Source organism: Bemisia tabaci, chromosome 2 (assembly GCF_918797505.1).
Source record: "Bemisia tabaci chromosome 2, PGI_BMITA_v3".
In the NCBI taxonomy this organism is placed as follows: domain Eukaryota; kingdom Metazoa; phylum Arthropoda; class Insecta; order Hemiptera; family Aleyrodidae; genus Bemisia; species Bemisia tabaci.
Window position 1 is genome coordinate 31,773,154 of NC_092794.1, and position 18,286 is coordinate 31,791,439.

At 38.5% G+C, this 18,286-nt stretch overlaps 1 protein-coding gene across 8 annotated transcripts in view; it reads left to right on the plus strand.

The window, feature by feature from the left end:
* Positions 1 to 18,286, plus strand: part of C3G (C3G guanyl-nucleotide exchange factor) — a 358,778-nt gene that overhangs the window by 50,813 nt on the left and 289,679 nt on the right. For all 8 annotated transcript variants that reach the window (XM_072297152.1, XM_072297154.1, XM_072297149.1 and 5 more), the window contains exon 4: positions 11,764 to 11,911. In XM_072297152.1, coding sequence (XP_072153253.1) covers positions 11,764 to 11,911 — 148 coding nt within the window. The remainder of the gene's footprint in view (positions 1 to 11,763; positions 11,912 to 18,286) is intronic.

The following is an 18,286-nucleotide window of genomic DNA, read 5'->3' on the forward strand; positions in this document are numbered from 1 at the left end:
CGAAAATCGGTCGGCGCGCGTTGAGCGAAAACTTCAATCGATCATAACTCTGGAACCGTTTGGTTCCCTAGCTTAATGGAACACTCGTTGGATGCGGAAAAAGACGAACATTTTAAAAAACTGGTTTTGGCTCAAATACAAAATTGAGATCTTTGTAAATTTTTCGTTTAAAAGAAATTTTCTAGACCTAAAAACTGGACAAAAGCACATATGTTGACTTAAAAATCTGATATCGGGATTTCGACCTTTAGAATCTTAAAGTATGCAATTTTAGACGATTTTTCGTCCAAACCGGACCTCGATATCTTTCTTTGTTCAAGAGATATCGAGGTTCACAGGTTTTGACTTCCACCCCCCCTAGCTCCCCCCCCCCCAAAATTTGTTGGGAGTCTGAAAATTTGGGAAAAGAAGCGCTCAAGTATGAGTAATCAATAGACAAAGTCTGAAGAACTTCCAGAGGGGGGGCGAAAAAAGCCGTTTTTGCATCAAGCTCTTTGAACTCGACTGCAGCCCAAACGATGGCACGGATTTCTACGATCTTGGTGTCTACGGACGCATCTCAATTAGGACTACAAAGTGGAAGAGTCTCATTAAGATCCGTTGAGTTTTCAAAAAGTTTCAAGCACTTAATGACCCAAAACGACGAAAATTTTACTTTATACTGTGGCGGGCAATTTGAATTTCTAGAGTCCAGCATCCTGAGAAAGTCATTCGAACTCTACGATAACGGTGAACCTTAGACCCATGAAAGTGGGTATCTAAAGAATCGCCATGAGTCGTATTTTGTTTGGAAGCAACACCTGCAAAATGTTGTGAAAACACGCAACAATCGCATTTTGTTCGAAGTTGTTTTGTGTTGTGGGGGCGGGGCTTCTTTTCGCGCGCTAAATTTGGGAACCCCTACAGCAACATTGTTGTACAGCATAGAGAAAAAAAAGGAGGTGTTTGCATCTTGACGATCGTGTACTCTGTGACGTAAGTTGGTACAACCTGGTCAGCAAAATTCGGAATTCGAAGTATGAAAAACGGACCATAACGTCCGATTTTTTTGCTGAAATCAACTCATGATATAATTTCGAACACTTCATGTAGTATGCATTTTTCCATAAAGTACACCGTTTTCAAGAAAATCAATGATAAAAGTCGCCGTACCGACCTACATCATCAAAAAAATTCCAAGATGCCCAAAATGCAAACACCTCCTTTTTTTCTCTATGGTTGTACAGCAACTGCAACGTGCTCAAAGCAGGATCGTTCGACGCAACAATTGTTTCCTATTACCGATCTTGTGTTATTTGCATCACTTTTTCGCAACCAATGAGAGCAAAGCAGCTAGAAGTGAGGTTAGAAATCCTGTTAACAAAAGTCGTACTTTGTTCGACGAAACAATTCGGAACATCTTATAACAACCGTGTTTTGTTCGGGTGTTTTTTATGTTAAGGGGCGTGGCTTATTTTTATTCGTTTTTTTATTTTGCACAATTTGGCAACGTTTTCGGAACATTGTTTCTAAACAATCGGAACGTCCTCCAAGCTTGTTTCGGCAAGGTTGAAACAGGTTTTCTAACCTCTCTTTTGGAAGCTCCACTCTCATTGGCTGCGAAAAAAAGTGACGCAAATAACAAAAAATAGAAAACATGTTTTGTCGAACAAAATACGACTAAATGTACGCATCAGTCGTCGTAACAAGCTCCGAGGACGTTCCAATTGTTTCGGAACAATGTTGCGAAAACGTTGCGAAATTGTGCAAAAAAAATAAACGAATAAAAATAGGCCACGCCCTCTAACAGAAAGAACATCCGAACAAAATACGATTGTTACGAGATGTCGCGAGTTGTTGCGTGGAACTAAATACGACTCTTATGTTGTTCAAAAAAGCAACGCTGTTTCCAAACCTAAAATTGGAAGTTACTCTCTCATTGGTTGTTCAGAATCGCATAAAAAAAGCAAGAAAAAACGGAAACATTTCATTGGTTCGAACATAACACGACTATGTTATCGTGTCCACGGATTTTTACCGTTTTTTAACATCCTTAGTGTTCTAAAAGAGAAATTACGGAAAATTCGACTAATCCGACTGAACTCTGCCCGTCATGACCATCTTTTTCAACAGATTTCTCGCTTACAAGGCCACAATTTGTAATGGGAGGGACCTATATAAAGGGCCCTGCTTGCAGATATAAGGATTTCATTCTGCCACATAAAATAGGGCTCCATTGCTCGGATAATCTAGAATCGGCTTACATCGTTCAAAATTTTGGCTATAATTTTTGAATTTAGAAAAAAACCAGTGGTGGTTCAATGCCATTGGTTGATTCTGTCCAGGTTAGTTCGAGTTTCGGTAACGAAATTCCCCTGGTCGTTACCAACCCATTAAAAAGTTGAATTCATTTTAAATCCTAACTACTATTTACACACTTATATTATTACGTTGCACTTGTTCTGATAGAGCCCGATACACTACTTCCTTAGTTTCTCTTTAAATATTCAAGTGATTTCTTTATATTGAACGATGAGTAATAACGAACTCGGAACTTATGAGTGAGGTTATGTCTAGCTGCAGCTGGGTGGCTGTATCTGACCCAATTAATAAATGTACTTTACGATGATGAAATCACGAAATTGTGCAAAGAATCAAAAGGAAGCAGCATTTACATCCCTGTTTGCATTCTCATAACAAACAGCACTTACAAGTTTCAATACCATTTTGTGTATTTGTACACAAGCGGAAAGCGCAACGGTGGATAGGAGAAATATTTTCCTCATGTCACGAATGCTAGTCTTCACATCTTGAAGAGATGAATTTTTTTCAGTAGACCCCATTATTTATGAGTTAAGTTCTAAAAGTTACTGGATGTGAGCCTCAATCCTACCTAAGACCTGCAATTGTCCACTGTGCTCTGACCAAAGTTCATTCGCTTTAAATATTGCTCTCAGCCTATGCGCTCTGAAGTGATTGTGTTTTTCTTAAGTACGTGTACGTGTATATATATATATAATAAAGCGAACTTCATGAGTTGTTTAACCGTACATTTATTTATTTTAAACAAAAAATTTTTAATGCGACGTTTGCGACCCTCGCAAAAATAGGGAAAAAGAAGAGACGGTGGTTGGACCATATTTGTCCTCATGTTCTGAAAAATTAAGTGCCGCAATAAAACCATTTGGATTATCGCTAGTAACAACAAATAAGTGTAATTTGAAAGGGTTTAAATCAGCTCTAAAAACCAAAATCCCAAACGAGAAAATGTCCGACGTGGTTTATGAAATCCCATGCAAAGGGTGCCCAGGGGTCTACATTGGGCAGACTTCACAGTATGTACGTAAGCGCCTTGACGGACACAAGTTTAATAAGCATGAAAAAACGGCACTTAAGCAGCACGTAAAAGAAACAAACCATCAATTTGATTATGATAACACCAGGGTGCTAAAACAAGAGAAAAATGAGCAGGTCCGTTTAAATTTAGAAGGGTTAAGCATCCTCAAAAATAACAACGCTCTGAATTCACGGACGGAATTTTCCCATTTTGAGGACTATTTGGTAGGCACTGATACCTTTTAATTGTTACCCTTTGTTTTGTCGACCATTTATTAATAGCTGTAACTCAGGCAACAATGTTTGTAATGTTCGTTAGATTGTAATTATCTTTTCCTCTCTTCCCTGACCGTGTTGGGTCGGAGGACTAGGTGTTTATTTCTCGTTTTTCCTTGTTTTTTCGCCTCAGTCTCTGCCTGAAGATGGTGCGAATAATAAGCACCGAAACGTCGCATTAAAAATTTTTTGTTTAAAATAAATAAATGTACGGTTAAACAACTCATGAAGTTCGCTTTATTAAACATAAAATAACCATGAAATTAGAATATATATATATATATATATATATATATATATATATATATATATATGCACAAAATCATTAAAAATTTGAGTAAGACTTGATTTGTGACTAAAGCGATTACTTTTGCGTTTTTACACATTCACTATGCCTCCTTGATTTTTGTGCGAGATTACTAAATACACATTGTTCAGTACAGCATTTTTAAAATGAAGATAGTCAAGACTTGACATCATTTAATTTAAGGTTTAAGATTCAATAGATTTCTGAATTTTTGAAAATTGATTTTGCCTAATGCTTTAGTTAGAATATCTGCTATTTGTTGGCAGCTAGACACTTTAACAAAATTAATTTCTTTCTTCTGATAATAATCATTTACATAATGGTATCGTACATCAATGTGTTTTGAATTTTTGTGAAATTTACCGTTTTTGGCAAGTTCGAAAGCACCTTAGTTGTCTTCAAAAATTGGAACAGGATGATCAAAATTTATTCTTAACTCAGTTAATAACCCTTTGATGGGTAATAGGTTCGTAACGCATTGAGAAAGAGCATAGTACTCTGCATGAGACGTGGCGATCGATACGACTTTTTGTTTTTGAGATTTCCAAAGTATGGGCGTGTCGTTTATTCTTATTAAAGTTCCAGCGGTAGATTTACGATGAACAAGATCTGAAGTAAAATCTGAGTTTACATAAGCGTCTAATTTTACATCACCATTTCCATTGAATTCAAGCTTTAAGTCTCTGGTATGATATAGATAATGCAGAATTCTAAGAGCATATTTGCAATGTATTAGCAAACGCGTAAAAAAATTACTGAAAACGAAACGTCGGGCCTTGTGCCATTTGCTCTAAAAAGTAACGTGCCAATTAAATTTCTATAGTTAATAGATAGATGTATCAGTATTATCAGAGGGCATCAGTTTTAAATTTTTCTCCATAGGGGTGGCATAATTTTTACTATCGATTACACCAAACTTTTCTGCTGCACTGATTGTGTAATCTGTTTGGTTCACAGCAAGTTTTCGATGTGTTAAGTCATTATCAATTTCTAGACCTAGGTAGCGTTTTACAGGTTCTAAATCCATCATTTTGAAACGTTGATGAAGTATTTTTTTGACATATTTGATCAGTTTTTCATTTGAAGATAAAATAAGGAGATCATCGACATGAGGCAGAAACATACACAATGTCTGTGCCGATTTTTAAGAAATATAAACAATAATCATAACTCAAGCGTACAAAATTATTTGAGAACATGAATTCGTAAAAATATTCTTATCAATCTCTTGGTGATTCTCTCTGACCCTAAAGAGATCTATTTAGTTTTAAAACTTTGTTTGGATCGATATTATAGCCTGGCGGAGGATAAACATAGACATCACCCTTAACTTTGCCACTCAAAAAAGCAGTTTGAAAATCCATTTGATGAATCATTAAGTTAAAAGTACATGCAAGAGCTAAAACTATTTTCAAAGAACATAATCGGGCAACTGGAGAATAAATCGCTTCATCTAACAATAAGCTAGAATGTTGTTGGTAACCTCGTGCGACAACACGGGCTTTAAATTTGCCGTCAGGCTTAATTTTGTAAATTCATTTTGTTTCGATAATTTCTTTGTTATTAGGAGGGTCAACTTGTTGCCAAGTATTGTTTTCTTCTAAACTGTTCAATTCATCATTCATAGCTTCTCGCCGATTTACATGATCTGGAGAGATAATTGCTTGTGTATAGTTACCAGGGACAGTAATATTACAAACATTTGCAAACATAGGATCTTCGATAAGGCCTCTGGTGGTTTAGTCATGCGTTTAGGTCTGGGGAAGGGAGAGGTGGCGGTGGTGTCGGAGTAAATTGATGATCATTAGGGGTATTATCATTGATAACATTTTGATCAGTAGGTTGATTTTCAATTTCATTATTCTTTGGTATCAGAAGATCAGAAGAATCATCGAAAATTACATATTCTTCGTTTTTGTTTGTTGTACATGAAGATTTATTTTCTAATTTAGTACTATTTTCAGCATCATGAATAAATCTTACATGTCTACTAACAACCACTTTTTCTCCAATTGGAATTTTATACCCATAGAATTAGAATTTTATACCCATAGAATTAGAATTTTATACCCATAGAATTAGAATTTTATACCCCTAGAATTAGAATTTTATACCCATAGTCAGTGTAACCAATTTGACTTCCTCTTATTGCTCTGCATCCTAATTTTGAAGGGTGCCTTCTCACATCAGGAACCAGAACAAAAGAGGTAGTCCTCAAAATTTTTAGGTTTTATAAATTTGGTTTTGAGTTAACGAAAATTTCATTTGGGGTTTTTACTAGTACTGTGTTTGCAAGAGAGCTGTTGTACAAGAATGTTGCAGTTGAAACTAATTCAGGCCAACACCTGTTTCCCTTAAAAGACACCTAGTTTTGTCCATTATCGTCCTATTAAAGCGTTCTGCAACTCCGTTTAATTCATGTGTATAAGCAGGACAAGGTAGTAGGTAAATTCCCTTTCGTCTGATAAAATCATGAATTCCTTTGTTTAAATATTCAGACTCATTATTACAGCATATTTCTTTGACCTTTTTATCAGTTTGATTTTCAGCAAAATTAACATATGAAATAAAGCAGTTTAATACATCACTTTTGGATTTGATGAGAAAAACAAAGGCTTTACTGTAATCATCAATAAAACTTAACAAGTAATGTTTTCTTCTGTAGTCAAGGGGATTGATAGGTCCATTTACATCTGAATGGATACCTTCTAGAATATCGCTCGTATGACCTCTTTCATTGAATTTGAGTTTGAACATTTTGTTTTCTAGACAAATTTCAAAATCTAAATATCTTTTACTCAAAGTATTCGGTAAACCATCGGGTAATTTTAAATTTACAAGCTCTTCAAGATCGTTAAAGTTTATGTGACCTAATGCGCGGTGCCATTTTTCAGTGTTACTCATATTAACTGTGTTAACTTCAATTCCATTGGCATTATTGCAATTGACTTAAAATTATTCTCACTTCTAAAAGCAATTGAGATAATTTCATTTAAAGTATTATAAATTTTAGCACAATCTTCCAGAAAAACTACACGGTCACCTTTGTCTCTAATTTTTGATATGCTTAGTAAATTACGTTTTATTTCTGGCACATAAATAATATTATTGATTTCAGTTCTGATTAATTTACCAGAGACATTACAGAAGACAGGCACTTTACCTAGTTTTTCAGCTTTTAAAATAAAGCCATCAGCTACCTTAATTTCGAGAGGGGTTTCGAGATAAGAAAGCTCTGAAAAAAGTGATTCATCATTTACAATATGGTCGCTACATCCACAATCTAAAAGGAATTTAACAAATCGATTTGAATCAGAAGATTGGCTTGCAGATAAGAGACTTACGGAACTAGAAGTTGAAGTTACGAAGCAATTCCCACTGTTCAAGGTATTTTCACCGATGGAGAGTATAAGTAATCATAACTAGACGTTGAAGCTGCATTGCTTTGGTTGAAAGTTCTGCTCGGTCTTCTTGCATTGTATCCTCTGCTGTGGTAACTTCCATGCCCTCGATTGAAGTTGCCTGAATCTCTTGAACCACGATTGTTGCTCGGATGTCCTCTTGAAGAAAAGCCACCTTACTGTAGCTTGGACAGACGTTGGCATAATGTCCTGTGCCACCACAGCGATGACAAGAGTTGTTGCTTCGCACCCACGGTCTTCAGCTGAATCCACGACTTCTTCCACGGTTGTAAGAACGGTTACCACTAGAGTTCCCTCGGCTTAGCTTGTGGGCTTGGAGATTTAGGGCTTCAAAGTTATCACTTAGCTTTAGACTGGAATCACTTGATTTCTTTTCGAAAGAGATCATTATCTTCTTCTTCACAAAATCAACTTTGTGCTGAGCAACTGGCAGGGCATCGACAATGTTATGCAAATGAGACATAGACTCAGGAAGGGTTAGCAATAAATAGTTGAGATGGTCTTCATCGCTAACATTTTCACCTGAGTTTTTGAGGTCAATGATGTTTTTCTCAAAACTTTTGAAGAAAGTGGTGGGATTCTCAGGACCAAATTTAGCAGCTTTCTCTTAATCATCAATTTCATTGAGGTATTGGTGATAGCATATGTGTCATCTAATTTGTTTAGCATTGCTTTAGCATTGTTCTCGTGTCTAACAAGATCAAGAACTGAATTAGATACGGCATTTACCAAGTAGTTTCGGGCTTTAATTTCCATTCTGGCCCAATCTTCCTCTTCCATTTCTTCTGAAAGTTCATTAATGCCGGGGTCCACAGCTTCGTAGCACTCTTTAAGTTTTAGGAGTAGCTCGAGACGGTACCTCCGTCCGTCGTAGTCTTTTCGCCTGCTATCGAATACTGGAATTTTTATATTTAAAATCATCATCAGCCATAATGTAGGTGAGGAAACAAAAAAACGATAGTTTGGACACGAGGCACGAGGTTCACGAGGTCATACGGTCACCGGCAAATTCTCGGACACGAATTTAATAACCACTAGCTACTGCTACCATGTTGAAGTAACACAATAAAAAGACCGGTTTATCGCTGAAAGCCTATGCGGAGGCACTTTTATTCATTTACAATACTTATACAATTTGATTTCTATTAAATAACTTATACAACTTAACTGGTTGCGATCGTGAGCCGATATTATAAGTTGATAAGAGGGGTAGATGACCGATGAGGTTCGGCACACCGATTGATCAATGATCGGCGGGAAATTACAAATTTAACATAAATGCTCCTGTCAAGAGATTACCATTTCGGTTTATGTCTGTCAGTGGACCATAAAAACTCCAGGAAACGAAGAGGTAAATTTTGCAATATTTTATCCTTAAAATGCCTGTATTACGACCAAATACCTATTCCATGGCTATTGCATTTTTGAAAATGAATTTAGGCACTGTGTGGGCAAGTATGTGATTTGACAAATATGGTGAAGCGATATTATTTGAAATTAATCCTCGAAGAAGGCACGCTATTTCATTACATGCACAGATATTTTTTTTGCAATTCCTCATACTTAACAAAGTCTGATTGTTATAGTTATGACAGATATCCATCGGTCATAAGAAAATTACCTACTGACCATTTGACAACATTCTATCATGTCACACGAACAAATTCAATAGGAAAAAGAAAGTGACAAACCCATTTAATGACACCAGAAACTACTCATTTCAGTGAGGACTGTCAAGTACTCTGTCCCCATTTTTCAACTCAGTTCCCTCATAGATTATTACTTTTAGGGACGACTGAGTTGAGAATTCTGCTGTTTTGATGGAAGAAAAAATTTGAGGTAATGTTTAGTGCCAAAACAAAACGTGCTCCTTGATTAGGACCAAGTATCACATTAAATGTGTAAATATAGTTGAAGTTGGTTGAAGTTTACCTTATAATAATGCAGGGACAGAGGTGAGCTAGTTTTGGATGATTTTAACGTTCACACTTTTAATACCTAAACATGTTCTTGTCAGTTATCACAGCGGTTGCACCTATTAGGTGAAGTAAGAGGACCTCACTGAATAACAACAACCACTTGTTTTTTACAAACAGCGCCTCTGGTGGCTCCCATATGAAGCACATAGTTGGGGGACTGAGTTGAGATGAAAACCTTGTGATGCGCCCTCTGCCTCATCTCACGATGGGAATATTGTTATCATTCCTAAAACAGAATAAAGAAATAAAAAGTAGAAGGTCCACACATTCTAATTCTGTCAAGTGTAAGTAGGTTTGCATTGGTTTCCAGCACCCTACAACCGTTTGAATTGCAGAACCTCAGTTGTGTGACAGGGACTGAGTTGAGATTTTCTGCCCTCCTCTGCCTGCCAAGAAACGGAGGCTTAGTTCCATGATGTTTTCCGAGTATGCGTCTGATGCAGAAAGTTATTCTGCATAAAAAATAATTTACCTGGACTCTGTTGATAGATATGTGTGCCAGAAAATTTTGTGTGACAGTAATAGTAGAAATAGCAGAGAATTACCCTACCCCACAGCCTACTGACTTCAATTAGTGCATAAGAAGATCACATCTCAGCCGAACTAATGACTTTAACGCTAAAATAGTAAACGGCACCAAACTGACATTAATGGTAGTTCCTCTGACTTCAAAATCTCATTGCTATCCATAATTGTAAAAACATTGTGATGCACAACATTGTGCTCTATGACATGGAGCTTCAAGATAATAGAAAAGTACTCTTTAGCTTGATATGGCCAAATCACTTTTCAATCTCTTTCCAAACCCATTTCCTCCCATTAGCCGAAATCCACCCATGCCATATTTAATAAAAAGTGGACAACAGTGAAAGCTACTCGACTTGTTGTCTACATCGGCTGTCCCTAAAGAACCCGGACTGATTCTGTAACTTCTAAACTACGATAGATGCAGACATGATCTTGGTTTCATTTTAAGGATCAACTCAATACCTATTGATTAAGACCAAGATCAGCTCAATCGAACAAAAATGACCGAGTTATGATAATTTAAAATCAGTGAGTAAAGTTTACCCCTAAGGTTTTTAAGGAAGACTTTTCGCTTACCAGGATTCAAAAAGTTAATTTTCGTTTCCGCTGTCCTCCGAATCTTCCATGACTTCCTTCCGCTTTTCAAAGTACCGTCCATTAAACCGGATGCACTTACTCATGAGCTCTTGCCACTTCTCTAATATCGTTTTCCTGAATTCTTCCCATGAGATGGAGTTGAAAAAGTTCTGAACTGCCTTCTGGATTTCGGTCCTCTATTCGAATCCTTGTCCGCGAGGCTCCTTAATAGTAGGAAACATCCAAAAATCACAAGGAGCCAAGTCAGGGCTCTAAGGAGGATGAAGGATTGTTTTAACCTCATTTTTACTCATAAACTCACCTTAGAATTCGAGCTATGAGGCCGCGCGTTGTCTTGATGGAGCATCCACGAAGCTTTCAAGCGCGGTATTCCACCCGTTCGGGGTGCGCTCGGTCGGTCGGGGATTTCTGCCCTTTGGACTCTTGGCCCAAAGGCGGACGACGACAACTGGCGACAGCCGACCACCACGGGGCAATGTTGCTCTAGAATTACTGTGAGGTTGTTCTAGAATTACATGGAAGTTTTTGGGTGAAAACACAATGCCAGATCATACTTTTAGATATCAATCTCGTCAATGAAGAATCTTCCTTAAAAACCGTAGGGGTAAAGTTTACTCAATAATTTCAAATTGCCATAACTCGGTCAATTTTTATCCAATTGCGCTGATCTTGGTCTTAATCGATAGATATTGAGTTGATCTTAAAAATGAAACCAAGATCATGTCTGCATCTATCATAGTTTAGAAGTTACAGAATCAGTCCGGGTACTTTTGGGACAGCCTATGTATAATTCTGAGACAAGCTTTTTGTGCCTTCAGTATTTTATCCACCCCTGTGGAGTTGCTCAGAGATAGATTCCATACTGATGATTCATCGAGTGGATACTTGGATAGTTATATCTCACCATTACATTTGAGTTCACCTCTCTCTTCATTTTTCTAAGTAGCCAGATTCGTGACAGATTTTCTTGCTAGTCTTCGACATGTGATTTAACCATTTTAATTGATTATTGTCAAAATACCCTTGATATCTAGCTGTTTTTTCAAACTCACAATGTTATCCTTGAACAGTAAAGTTTCTGATTCAATGCCATGAGGGGTTGCAATCAAAGTTTTTTATGCAAGCTACAAATACATTAGTGTCCCCCAAAATCTGAGATCCAAAATTAATTCATACCATAGAGGGTTAAAAATCAACCAGTAGCTACATCTTTCCACATGAACTTCAGCCAGTTGGGTCTTTGACTGTGATTCCTGCGCTTTGAGAATGGGGCTCAATCATCATTACCTTAGTAACAAAAATTTTCCAAATTTATTTGTTTTCTCTCCCTTTTTTCCAGTTCTGTTTTGGTTTCTGCAAGTAATCAAGTCTATCAAAGTGTAGCTATTCTCATTAAATTATGTGATGATGTTTTATTAATTGGCCATGATGCAATAAATGCAGAAAATGTAGCAGAAGTTTTAGACTTAGTTGAAGATGCCATTCAGGTGAGATATGATCGATTTTCTTCTCCATTTTTTAATCTAGGTGATGTATTAAACTTGCAATTTTAATTCTATTTCAGAGAATGCCTCATAAGGTACAAAAATATCAAGCTGAAATTAAATTTTTTTTAAGCGAATTTAGGGTGTCTACTGTGCGGAAAAATTACAGATACACTGAAATAGCACGGATTTTGAAAGGTGCGTATGGAAGTACAAAAAATGTTCAGATTCACCGTAATAAGGTATGAAGAACCCCGCACGATCTTTACGGGAAATCCCCGCCTTTCAAATCTGATGAAACTATGATATGTTGCCTAGTTAGTCATTCTGATCAAAAGCTCTCCTGGGCCGAAAGAGATCCCATTTGCGGTTTTTTCGAGATATTCACCGTTTTGTATGCGTGACCGGAGGTCCCACCGCGCCGGCCAGACCTTTGTGCTGCGCTACTCGTGCCCTTCCCCTCCAGTCCACTCTGGCCCCTCTCCGCTTCCCCACCATCCGTACCCGAGGCTCTGACTCCGACTCTCACGAGACTTTGCTCACCATCATCGGGCCGCACCGCACGCCGTCTTATCACGCGCGGCCTGGTGATGATGGGTACAGCCTTGTGAGCTTCGGACTCAAAGCTCTGGGCACGAGTGGCGCGCAAGTGGAGAAGAGCTGAAGGGGACTGGAAATAAAGGGCACGAGTTGCGCTGCATAAAGGTCCGACCGGCAGGACCTCCGCTCTTGCACATAAAACGGTGAAAATTTCGAAAACCGCACATGGGATCTCTTTCGCCCCATGAGAGCTTTTTATCCGAAAATTTATTTGAGCTTTTCATCGAATGACTAGCTGATCCTCGTATCCAAGTTTCATCAGATTTGACCGGGGGTTTTTGCTTAAGGATCGTGCGGGGTCCTTAACGAAGGTTTTGCTATGAAGTGCAAAAAATAGCCTTTAGGGTATGCAATTTCACAAAAGAGTCTTTTTTATTGAACTCCCGCGGTATGATTACTCTTGTTTCCGTTCCTGTCACACCAGTCCATTTCTTTATCATTCCTACATTTCACTCTCCAAATCCATATTCCTGAGAATTCCTTTTTTGCTACCCAAAGGTAAAGGTTTTTTTTCGTCAATAAAACCAAAAAAAGAATTCTCTAGAAAGCTAAGTAAAAGCCAGTGAAAGGTCCTGAAAAAGCAAGACATTTCAATGGATGAGGTAGGTACCAGTGGACACCCTAGTGTCAAAGTTTTGAAGAAATTATCATTAAGTTCTTTCCTTTACCATTCAGGCATCTCATACAGGGTGATTAAAAAGTCTCAGGACGAATTAATGTATGACTTTTGAACTGACGTATTTGGGGGTCCGAAACACTGCTTATAATTAGTTTGAAGTGATTCTTGTGATTTTTACTTGTAATTACTTACAATTTGGCCAATTTTCTTGTTCCATTTGTTTTAATGATTTTGAAGGGGAGTCATGATTTCTTGAATATAGGTCAAATTTGACTTTTGACGTAATACAACTTGGTCAAAAGTTAGGATATTGATCTGCGGTTTGCGCCCAAATTCTTAGTTTTTCATGTTCTTTCCAATGAAGTATCACAAGGTTCAGGTTACCGTTTCAAAAAAAAAAAGTTGAGTGCTCCCAACCTTCTTGAAGTAGGAGTCAAATTTTGACAGCTCCCACCCCCCCCCCCCTCCAGGAAGATGGTCCCCTCTGAGAAGGAAACATCCCCGAAGTTTTGTTTTCTCATCTCAAAATATTAAAAAGTTAGAAGGTGGGAGCGGGACTTTTAGAACAGCCTGCATAACGGTTTAGGCGGACTGTGCACCAACATTCAGGGTGACCTTAAAGTTTCAGGACACCCGTGTAACTTTAAAAAAGAATTGAGATCTAGACTTGAAATCTGATGGTGCTCCTAGGTCAGGAGAGACTGAAAAAGGATCTCGGAAAATTTCTAGAACCGCTTAGAATAGAAAACTCGTCGCTAAAATACTAAAGCTCATCTTCGGAGGAAAATCAACTTTTCCGGGAAAATGGTGGTTGACAGGAAATATCTGAGATTACATTTGGATTCAGCGGTCCAAAATACAGAAGAATCGATGTATCACACATCGAGGACATTTTTAAAATGTCTCCTTAATACACTCTCAGCTTGGGAAAGCTTTTACACAAAAGGCACGGAAAATCTGCCCTACAGAAACACTGGAAAGTGATGAAAATAAACCGAGGTCGTACTCGGATTCGACCGCTTAAAATACGTAGGACTAGGAATTACTTTACCATGGGTCCAGGAAAATGTTTAAAAATAATTGCATGCATGACAAATATCCGTTAAATATGCTCATTTTCCTCGGAAAAAGTCGTTTTTCTGGAAAACTGAGATGTGAAAAGGAAATGCAAACGCCATATTCGAACTCAGCGGCTCAAAATAAAGTGGAAAAGTCCTTTCTTTTATCAAATGGATCAGTTCTAGGGGGTAAGACCAAAAACATTTGCAAAATAAATTTTGCCGTGTATAATTGGGCCAACCTAAGCGTGATGGAAAAAATTGAGGTAATGTTCAGGAGGATCCTCTTATCTCGTCCCAGAGACATTTTTGTCACTTTTTTACTTTCTCGCTCCCCTAGGGTAGAGAGGAAGTATTGTCATCCTCCAAGAAAGAAAAAAAAAAAAAAGTTGAAATTTCATCATTTCTAGACGTTTTAAAGTCCCAGGAGTCAAAATAACCATACTTGAAAAAAAGTGTGTCCGTCCGTGCGACGTCCCCCAAATCTGTCTACAGCGACATCTCAGAGTCTATCTGTTCGATTTCATTCAAAATTGGCACAGAACACCTTATCTATGGTCTCCTTATGCACGTCAAACGATTTTGGGGTACGCTAAAATTTGGGGGGGCTACGCTAAATTGTCCATTTTTAGCAAAATCACGCAAAACTCATTCTAATCGCTGCCTCGATATACGACCCCGCGCCGCCCTATGGTCCCAATAGCTTGATGTAAGCGGCATTAAATCAGATATGTATGTTTAAACATCGCAATATGAGTTTTCAGGGGTTTTTAGGGTCGCTGAGTGCAAAAATGCTAATATTTTTCAGGAAAAATCCATTTTTATACTCTATGTAACAGTGGTAATATTTGGTTAGAAACCTTAAATTGAGACAGGCGGACTATACTAACAAGGGGAGTCTACGAAGTGACATCCTGGGATTGGGTTCATTTTGCTTGTACATGAAGAAGAGACAAATCTAAGGTTGACGTATTTTTTTTTAGCCGCCAACTCCCAACCGTTCTCGAGATATCGATTTTTAAAGTTACGATTTTTGCACGTTTCCGCGCGGAGTTCCGGCGAGTCAACTGAGCGCCGGCAAGCTGCACGAAGCGCGTTTCCTATCAGCGCTGCAGACCAGCCATCCTTATCAACAGTTCCGTGGCCGAGTGATAGAGTGTTCGCCTATTGTTCCATCGATCGCGGGTTCAAATCCCGCTTCATGCCGTAGCTTTTAGGGTACGCCGCAATGTGCGTTTTTACAAGTTTTCTTTATTTTTATCACACACCAAGGGGTCCCCCCCTGGCCGCTGCGCGGCCCAACCCCCGGGGCAAAAAGGCGCGCTTCGCGGCGAGCGAAATCATCGAAATCGACCGTTGACGGTTACTGGGTAAATAATTTTAATTGAATGATAAAATGATGTTTCAAATAAAAATTTCCCACCACACAATATTCTTAATGACTTTTTCCTTACTCTGAATTTGCAACCGTCAACGGTCGATTTCGATGATTTCGCTCGCCGCGAAGCGCGCCTTTTTGCCCCGGGGGTTGGGCCGCGCAGCGGCCAGGGGGCGGACCCCTTGGTGTGTGATAAAAATAAAGAAAACTTGTAAAAACGCACATTGCGGCGTACCATAAAAGCTACGGCATGAAGCGGGATTTGAACCCGCGATCGATGGAACAATAGGCGAATACTCTACCACTCGGCCACGGAACTGTTGATAAGAATGGCCGGTCTGCAGCGCTGATAGGAAACGCGCTTCGTGCAGCTTGCCGGCGCTCAGTTGACTCGCCGGAACTCCGCGCGGAAACGTGCAAAAATCGTAACTTTAAAAATCGATATCTCGAGAACGGTTGGGAGTTGGCGGCTAAAAAAAAATACGTCAACCTTAGATTTGTCTCTTCTTCATGTACAAGCAAAATGAACCCAATCCCAGGATGTCACTTCGTAGACTCCCCTTGTAAGGTAACGCGGTGGTGCAGTGGACATCGTGTCTCATCCATCTTCTTGATGTCCCGGGTTCGATTCTCGGGAGAATTTTTACTTTCTCGCTCCCCTAGGGTAGAGAGGAAGTATTGTCATCCTCCAAGAAAGAAAAAAAAAAAAAAGTTGAAATTTCATCATTTCTGGACGTTTTAAGGTGCCAGGAGTCAAAATAACCATACTTGAAAAAATGTGTGTCCGTCCGTCAGCTGTCCCCCAAATCTGTGTACAGCGATATCTCAGAATCTATCTGTTCGATTTCATTCAAAATTGGCACAGAACACCATATCTATGGCCTCCTTTTGCACGTCCAACGATTTAGGGGTACGCTAAAATTTGGGGGGGGGCTATGGTCAAATTGGGTTAAAGGTCCATTTTCAGCAAAATCATACGGAAAGCTCATTTTGAGGGACTGTAAATTTTGAAAAATGCCTTTAATTCTTTAGAAGTGGGCATCACGCACATCACCTGGGTCATTAATTTAAGTTCCTAAAAGATCTTTGGACTAAACTCAAAATTTAAGGGATTAGAAGGCCCAAAAGTAGGGCACTTTGCTCCGCGACATCACACAAACAGCTCATTTTCAAGGACTGTAAATTTTAAAAAAATAATGCCTTTCATTCTTCGAAAGTTGGCATAAGAGCACCACCTGGTTCATTGATTTAAGTTCCTACGAGGTCTTTGGACTAAACTAAAAATTGAAGGGTTACGCGTCATTTAGTGAGGGCACTGCGAAATCACACAGAATATACGGACTAAAATTTTGAAAAATGCCTTTAATTCTTTGTAAGTTGGCCTAAAAGCACCACCTGAGTCATTAATCTAAGTTTCCAAAGGATCTTTGGACTAATCTCATAATTGTAGAGGGGCCGATAAGAAATGCTCAATTCTCCAATAAGGGTCATTCCACGTCAACTGTACCAGGCTCGGAACCCGACCCCCTCCGATTTGGCTGAAAATTGGTATACGGGGTCTTTACATCATTATAAGAAACTAATTTGAAGGGTTTTCCCATCTGACGCCCCGTTCGTGAGATATCGACCCCCAAAGATGGGGTGAATTCTAGCGATATTAAAACGCCCGTTTTAGCGATTCTCATTTTCTCGACTTCCCTCTCTTTGACTCTCCATAGCGAGACTCTGTATCAATCCATCATACTTTGAAAGAGTATTACTAGACCAGTTTTTCATGTAGATTCTGGATATGCCATCGAAATTTAGCTAAAAATTATTCTAATGGCCGTAATTTAGGGTTTTTTAAAATTTACGATTTTTTCGCCATTCAATGTTCAAACTGAGAACTCGAAAAAACTGTCTCTCAGATTTTCGATTTTTTTTTTTTTACTTCAAGCTTAGGATGTATACTTTCGGTTCATATACTTCTTTCAATGGAACTCGGACGGTTAAGGGCCTAAAAAAATTCAAATAGGCCAAAAAAGGTCAAAAATGGTAAAAAAAAGACGAGTTTTTACATGTTAATCCAAATCTTTCGATAGTAAACTCTTCAATTATCGATATTTTTTCCCTTTTTACCCTCTAATATGTATAAAATTAGACTTGCAACGCTTCCCATACATTCACCGATCGATTAACGGCCTGAGGGAAACCGGAAACCGACCGAAAATCCTCCAAATTTACGCAAAAAGGCGATTTTTCACATTGTAAACGATGCATTCCATGGATTGTAACTGCAATTTCCAATTTTCTCTATCTATTTCAACCTTAAGGTATATGATTACGAGTAATAAACACTTACTAACGTGCATCGATGGGGCACGGATCTAAACGGAAATTAAAACCGGCCGGAAATGCTCAAAAATGACGGCGAAAAACGATTCATTACACGGGAACCGATGCATCTCCTGAATAGTCGCTGAAATTTTAATATTTTCTCTTTACTTCAACCTTATGGTGTAATCTTTCGAGTACTTAACACTAATAAAAGTGCATCGATGTGTTACGGAGCTAAACGGAAATGGAAACCGGCCGGAAATGGTCAAAAAAGGCGGGGTTTCCCCACCGTAATCCGAGCATCTCATGAATAGTCATTGCAATTTTCATTTCTGTTTCTCTTCTTCGAACTCAAGGTGTATTTTTGAAAAGCTTGCATTACACATTATCCATTTATTGGTAAAATA